Source organism: Petaurus breviceps, unplaced genomic scaffold (genome assembly GCF_028583685.1).
Source record: "Petaurus breviceps papuanus isolate PSGF00001 unplaced genomic scaffold, PetGlider_PUasm1.0 172, whole genome shotgun sequence".
Taxonomy (NCBI): domain Eukaryota; kingdom Metazoa; phylum Chordata; class Mammalia; order Diprotodontia; family Petauridae; genus Petaurus; species Petaurus breviceps.
Window position 1 is genome coordinate 4,162,745 of NW_027185755.1, and position 7,077 is coordinate 4,169,821.

The following is a 7,077-nucleotide window of genomic DNA, read 5'->3' on the forward strand; positions in this document are numbered from 1 at the left end:
CCAAACCCTGTGGTCCCAAAGGCATAGGGTCAGTGCCGGCCACTCCCCTCAGCTACACAGTCCTGGTCTCCTAGACACCAATCTTCCATCCCTATTCCCCCTATTGTGGGGCTGGGCCACAGGAGGCCTGCCTCTCCTTGGGAGGCAGGTGGTGAGACTGTCTCCCAGACCTTGGGCAGCCAACATCCCTCCCTATCCCAAAGTGGACAAGCCCTGGCCCTGGTGCTGTTGGGGCCTGAGCTGGCCCCACCCTCCCATTCAAACCCACCTTTTGGGAACAATACAAAGAGGGAAGTAGACACACCTGACCTCCTCTACCCACCCTGACACACTCTCACCTAGGTCCCTCCCAAACCTCTCCTTGGTTCAGGGAAACTGAGGCAGCCCCCAGGCCCAGGCCCTGACCCTGGCCCATCCCACCCCTCAGAGATCCTCATTCCCCATCCCCTCCATCCTTTCTCCTCCCCCCACTCCACCTCCCATCCCGTCTGGAATGTGCATTTATAGTTTCTGTTTTTTCGTTTCAACAAAAGCAAAGACCGTGGCCTGGCCCTGGCCCCCTTGGTCTGCGGGCTCCGTTCTCCCCAGCTGGGGCAGCCCAGCTCAGCCTCAGTTCAGTGAGACACCATTAACCCAAGTCAGCTTCTTCCTTGTTTCCCGTTAGGCGTTAGTTTGGGGCCTGGACCCCCTCCCTGCGCTCCCTCCGTCCTGTGCTCCCCCAGTGTTTGTAGGTGTCTGTGGAGCTTCTGCTGCGAGAAAAAACAAAAAACAAAAAACAAAAAAACAAAAAACATAAAAAAATAAAAAAAAAACAAAAAAGCAAACAACAACAAACAAAAAACCCTATAAAAATGAGAGAGAGAAACTGGCACCAATAACTCTTACTACACCTTTTTGCAGAATTTAGCTTCTTGTAGTTTTAACTTATTGTTAACTTAACTATTTATTATTATTCCGGCCGCGTGAGGACATTTGTGTATATTTCTGTTCCTTCATCCTATCCACAAGTTAAAGGACAGATTTTTTTAATTTGCTGAGAAGTGGTTTATGCCTAATTTATTTATCCAAGGGAACAAAAGTGTAGTTGGATGAGAATTCTTCCGAGTAACTGCAGAGTGCGGCTGGCGGGGGCCCAGCGCCCAGGCCGGCCCGGGCGGGCGGGCGGCAGGATCCGGGCGGACGCTTCTTCGGTGCGGTTTTCGATGTGCTCTATGATTTTGTTCTTGTCTTGTTGGGTACTTTTTTCAGTCCTCATTCTATTAGCTGGTGAAGACTTAAGCTTGTTGTTTATCTACGCGGATCTATTTATTCTTGTGAATTTTCTAACCCACCCTCCTTCTCCCCAGACCCAGAGCAGGGTGGACCCTGAGGGAAGGAGGGATAGGAGAGGCCCCCCCCCAAACCCCCCCGACCCTCCCCCCGGGGGCCCCCCCCCTCCCCCTTTTCCCCCCCCCCCCCCCCCCCCCTGTTTCTTGGGGCTTTTCCCCCCCCGCCCTTGACACGTGTGAGCACGTATGTGCACACGTGTGTGCAGCGTGTCCTGAGGCTTCTCGGAGCAATAAGGGCGGGCTGGGGGCTTGGGGGGGGGGGGCAGCGGGGGCCCTTAGGGCCGGGCTCTGCTGAGCAGGAGAGAGAGGTGCCCCCTCCCCGCTCCCCCCTCCTCCAAACTCCCACTCCCCAGGCAGAGCCCCCTCCCCCCAGCCTGGCTCTCCCCATCCCCTCCCCACCCACACAGCTTGGGATATTTTTTTCTAAAACTAAACTAAACTCAGCCAGGCTCCCATGGCCAGGCCCCCTCCTTCCCCCAGAGTGGCTGGGGCTCCCCAGAGGGGAGGGGAGGGGGCCCCTGGTCTTCCACATCCCTGGAGGGGGCTGGCAGGCAGGAGAGGGCTCTGCCCACTCCTCCTCACTTCATCCTGTTATTTATTCGGATGGTTTCAAATCATGACAGAGTAAATGTTGGAGGATCAAAAAAAAAACTGTAAAAAAAAAAAACACTTTGCGTTGAGTTTAGACTATTTATTATGGGATTACAGGCCTGACGCTGTAACAGACTTTTACATGGAATCGTTGGATTATTTGTACTTTTCATGCCAGAAAATAAAAGTTCAGAATCTTACGGTGTGTGTGTGATAGAGATTGAGCATGTCTGTTGGTATGTGTCTGAACGTATATGTGAGAGATCAAGCATCTGTTTGTACTTGTGTGTACAGTGGGGGGAGTGGAGGGCTGGCATCTGTGCCTTGGACATCCTTCATTTTTCTACATTTTAAGGTTGGGACTCAGACTTGAGGAGACCGGAGCCTGAATTCCACCTCAGACACTTAGGGCTGTGGGATTATGAGCTAGCCCCAGCCTAGCGTTTTCATGTACTTCCATTTTCTCATCTCTAGAATGGGGATAAAATACTCAGTGGTGGAGGTAAGGCAACCAGAGACTCAGGTGGAGTAGTAGTAACAGCCAGCATTTCTATATCAAGGTTTGCAACAAAGCACATTTTAGCAGCACCATTACTATCCCCATTTTACAGGAGGAAACCAGGGCTGAGAGCCTAAGTGATTTGCCAAGGGTCTGAGGCAGGATTTGAACCTGGACACAGTCCACTGCTGCCTAGCAGGGCAGGGCCCCTCTCCCCTCCCTGCCCCAGCCCTCCCTCCTCCAGCATCGAGAATAAGGAGAGCCAACTTGCAGCCATGGGGAAGGATCTGAGTTTATTGTGTCAAGGTCACAGTGAGGTCAGGATCCCCCCCCCACCCCCAGCAGGTGCTGCTCACTGGCTACACAGCCAGCTGTGCCACCTGGGCCTGGAGCCTGGACAGGGTGAGAGGGTATCAAGTCACCCATCAGTGGGTGGAGCTGCCAACGTGGTAGGGGGTTCGGGCAGGCCAAGTGTTCTAGTCACTTGAGCAGCTAGACCAGGGGATGGCTCTGACTAGGGAGGCATCCACAATCGAAGGCAGCCTCATGGTCTTCAGGAGGAGGCACACAGAGATTCTCTTCATCAAGACAATGAGCCTTACAAGGAGGAAGGTTCAGGGGGCAGAGCCCCCTGCACTAGCCCAAAAAGCCATGGTGGGCAGGGGCACATATCCTGGGTCAGGGTTAGGAGGGAGATGTGTCCTGGAGGGATTAGCTTCTCCCCTGGGATTCTGCAAGAAAGAATGAGAAAGGTGATTACAGATGGGAGGTGGGGGCTGGCCCTACACCCCACACTCCTGGAAGCAGCTGCCTCAGGCCACGAAAGAGGAGAGAGGGAGGGCTTGGGAAAGGAAGAAGCCCGGACCCAGGGAATTAGGGTAGAGGATGGAAATCACAGTCTAGGGCCCTGCCCAACCTCCTTCAAGGATGACACATCTCCCACTGGCAGGGCTTTTCTCTAGCATGACACATGGCCTCCCAGATTGGGGGGAGGGGAGCAGCCATACCTGGGGGGCTTAGAGCTCATCATGGTCAGGATCCCCCAGGGTCTCTGGTGGCGGCTCCTGGCAGGCAGCTGGGGTCACCAGTTCCATCAGGTACTCGCATCGGCTTGGCTCGGTGGCACTCGTGACGACAGTTTCCTTTCCACACACCAGCTTCACCTGAAAGCCCAATCCCCCAAACCCGAGGGATGTCAGTGTGTGTGGAGGAGAGGGTGCACTGAGAATGCCCCGCCCCCTATTCCAATTCCCACAGCCCTCACCTTGGTAGAGCGGTTGGGGCCTTGCCAGCAGCCAGTCCCATGCTCATAATGCATGATTCGGAATTTATCCTCTTCTGACGCATCCCAGGACCCCCACGTGCTGCAGAGAGAAGGTGGGCTGAGATCCAGAGGCACAGGGGTGAGGGAAGGAGGGGAGGTGGGAGGCAGAGTCCTGAGACACAGTAGTGGTGGGGCCATGGGGGATGAAGCTGAGGAAAGGAGGACACTTACCCCAAGTTGGTCTCAGAACCACCATGGTTAGGTTTCTGGGTGACTCGGTTGAAAGGACACAGTCTATAAATATACCTGCACAGATAGAAGGGGGAATTAGTGAGCCAGGGTGGGGGTTGAGGGCCTGCCAAAATACCATGCTGAAATATTCTGACAGACCAGCAGCCATCAGAGCCCTCATGGAAGTGGCCTAGGCCTCCTTCTCAGATGGCCCCTCCTTTCTGAGGTGTGTGTGTAGGGGGGAGGTTGACTGGTATCTGTAAGGCATCCTGGCTTTCCATCGCCTCTGGGGTGGTGAAGCACAACTCCTGGGATCTGGGTGCATACACACACATGATCTCCCCTTCAGGGGTTTTACTCCCAACCCCAGGCTCCAAGACAAGACAGAAACAGCCAGGACGGTGTGTCAGGAGGAAAAGGGAAGGCCTCATCCCCAGCTCTCCCTCTCTTTTCTTCCCCGCCAAGACCAGGGAGGCCCTTGATTCAGAATCCACCTTTGGGTCACTCTGGACCACAGCCCATGGTGCACCCTCCCGTCCTCCCGCCTTCATGGGGTCTTCAAGTGCAGTACAGAGATGCTGCCACACCCCAGGCACTTACTCATTGGTGGACAGCTCATAGCACTGTCCAAACAGGTAGGAAAATTCCCCACTGGGACCCAAGTCCAGTGCCATCTCTTGCTCTAGGTTCCTGCAGGGGGACAGCAAGAAGGATGGGTCAGAGGGTGGCCTAGGAGACTTTCCCCACTTTGGGTCAGGATGCCTCCCTGAGGCCAAAGTGATGATCAGCAAGACACAGGGGGCAGAGGCCTAGATTGGATCCTGGCCCTACTGTTCCTGCATGGCCCTGGACAGGTCTTTAACCTAGTCTTCTCTAGACCTGCTTCCTTACTGATAAAATGCCCTGTCTTTTGCAGCTCTCCCATTCCAAGGTATAGGGTCCTTTTATGCCTGAAGGTCCATTTCTGCTCTATTTTTAGAGCCCTTCAAATCCTAAATTTTATGATTTCCCCCAACTCCAAATTCAGGACATGTGACTTAAGCCTCTGGGTCCCCTGGTCCCCCACAATGACCAGGGTTCTAATCCAGCTGGTCACTGTCTTCCCCTCACCCCAGCCCCAGCTCTAACTCAGGGGGCCCCAGGGAGCCACCATCCTTTTCTCTCTAACATAAGGGACAGGATTCCTTACTGAGGTTACCTCTGCACTTTCTTGTAACCAAGACTACCCTCAATTACTGGGATCCTGGGGCCCTACTGGAGGTGGTGGCAGGAGAGGACAGAGCCCTAGCCCCAAATCCCAGGAGGCTTGGGCTCTCCTCCACCCCCACCTCCTCCACAGCAGCTCAGCTCCACTGAGGACATCTGGGAGGGCCCTTGTTAAGGCCCTGCCCCCTGTGTCTTGCTGATATCCATGGGTATCCCTCCTGTGGAGTCTATCTGTGTGTCTGCCGCCTCCTCTGCCCCACTGCAAGAGACAAGCATGTGAAAGTCACGACCCTCCTGTTAGACCTCCCGGCCCTGGGAGTCTGATCACAGCTCCACAAGGGTACTGAGCCCCATCAGGGAAGTCAGGAGACCCAGTGTCCAGCATCCACTTTGTCCACAGCCCCTGGATTCTCTTTTTTCGTGATGAGATCAAGTTGCCCCACCTATAACAAGAGACTGCTGTTCCCTGCCCCGCCCCCCACATCCCAGAGGACGGTTTGGTGGAAGGGGGGATGCCCCATGAGAACCACGAGGAAAAAATGGATACCAGAAGAGCAAAGCATCCAGACCAAATACCCTGCACTAAGAGCCCAGGGATAACAGAAAAGGCCTCTGTTCACGCCCAGCCCCAATCCACACTGAAGTCCTCTAGGGGATCAAAGGTCTAAGTGACTGCAGCTCCTTCCCCCTAGGATTGCCAAGACCAGGGGTCACGTGTGGATACCCTTCTGTACCAAATCTTTGTGCATCTGCGTCTCAAGTCCTACCTAAGACTGTCAAGTCTATGAGGGCAGATCCTGTAGCTTATCTCATCTGTATCTCCCTGGCATACAACTGAGTACTTAATGCTAGAGAAAGTGGCATGGCCTGTGAGGGCAGCACAGGGGTCTCTGTGCCTTTTGTCTCAGGCCTGGGGACAAGGAGGCGGGAGGAAAGCTCTATCTTTCACAAGGGGGGGGGGTGGGGGGAGAAATTAAGGTTTCTCTTAAGGCATTTCTAAGGAGTTCCCCCCCCCTTCCCTCCCCAAGTCCTGCTTTCCCACTCCATTCTTCACCAGGGACAGCCTCTCTTCTGGCCCTGACCAGGGAGATACCTGATAGACTCCTCCATCTCTGTCAATGATTTTTCGGCTTCTTCAAAATGGTCCCGAGCTTCCTGGGCCGCTGGAAGACACAAAACACCCAGAGAAGGTGAGCTGGGGGCTACATCAGATCATCTCTTTCCCCCCTTAGTATCTTGAGGGAGGCAATCACTGGTCTGGAAGGCCCCTCAGGAGCATCTGGTATAGGATCAACAAGCTGAGAAGGGTTTTTACATTTTAAAATCACATTGTTAGCTCAAGGAACTAAGTGACAACAGGTGGCCAGCCAGATGTGGTCCTATGGTATCTACACACTCATACTTTAGGCCCAGAGAGGTCCAAAATCACTTGTCCAAAATCATACAGCTGTTCTTGGTTGCAGGATCTGAACAGGGGTCCTAAAACTCCAAACCCAAGACACCAGAGCAAAGGGGCATGGAAATAGGGGTAAGAAACAGGACAAAAGCTCAAAGTTATCTGAGCCTCAGAATAGGACCTGCCCATCTCCCATAACTGAGGACCCCTCCCCCAACACTGTAGCTGTCTTTTGGGGCCACAAAACGCTCACTCTGTGCTGTCACAAGGCAGCACCCAGGGAACATCCCAGGACCTCAGACTGGGACACTTCCTGCCTAAGTCCCAAAGGGTCTTAATCCAGTCATCCAGGAAGGTAAAGCCAATGCTTCCCTCCCACCCCAATCCTGATAATTCTGCCCTCTCCCTGGGCCCCAGCCTCCCTCTGGGGACTCAATGGGACAGGGGCTCATATCAGGCAAAAGGCCCTGGTACTCTCAGAGCCCCACTGCAGGAGACAACCATGTGAAAGCCATTACCCTCCTGTTAGACCGCCCCCGCCAGCCCTGGGTTTGTCCCCCCC

At 54.2% G+C, this 7,077-nt stretch overlaps 1 protein-coding gene across 5 annotated transcripts in view; it reads right to left on the reverse strand.

Annotated features, from left to right (window-relative positions):
* Positions 1-2,692: 2,692 nt before the first annotated feature.
* PRKCSH (PRKCSH beta subunit of glucosidase II) overlaps positions 2,693-7,077 on the reverse strand; it is a 16,290-nt gene continuing 11,905 nt past the window's right edge. For all 5 annotated transcript variants that reach the window (XM_069083011.1, XM_069083015.1, XM_069083012.1 and 2 more), the window contains exons 13-18: positions 6,213-6,282; positions 4,514-4,603; positions 3,914-3,988; positions 3,683-3,782; positions 3,426-3,581; positions 2,693-3,149 (exon numbers count right to left, since the gene is read on the reverse strand). In XM_069083011.1, the coding sequence (XP_068939112.1) occupies positions 3,435-3,581; positions 3,683-3,782; positions 3,914-3,988; positions 4,514-4,603; positions 6,213-6,282 (482 nt within the window). In that variant the 3' untranslated portion in view covers positions 2,693-3,149; positions 3,426-3,434. The remainder of the gene's footprint in view (positions 3,150-3,425; positions 3,582-3,682; positions 3,783-3,913; positions 3,989-4,513; positions 4,604-6,212; positions 6,283-7,077) is intronic.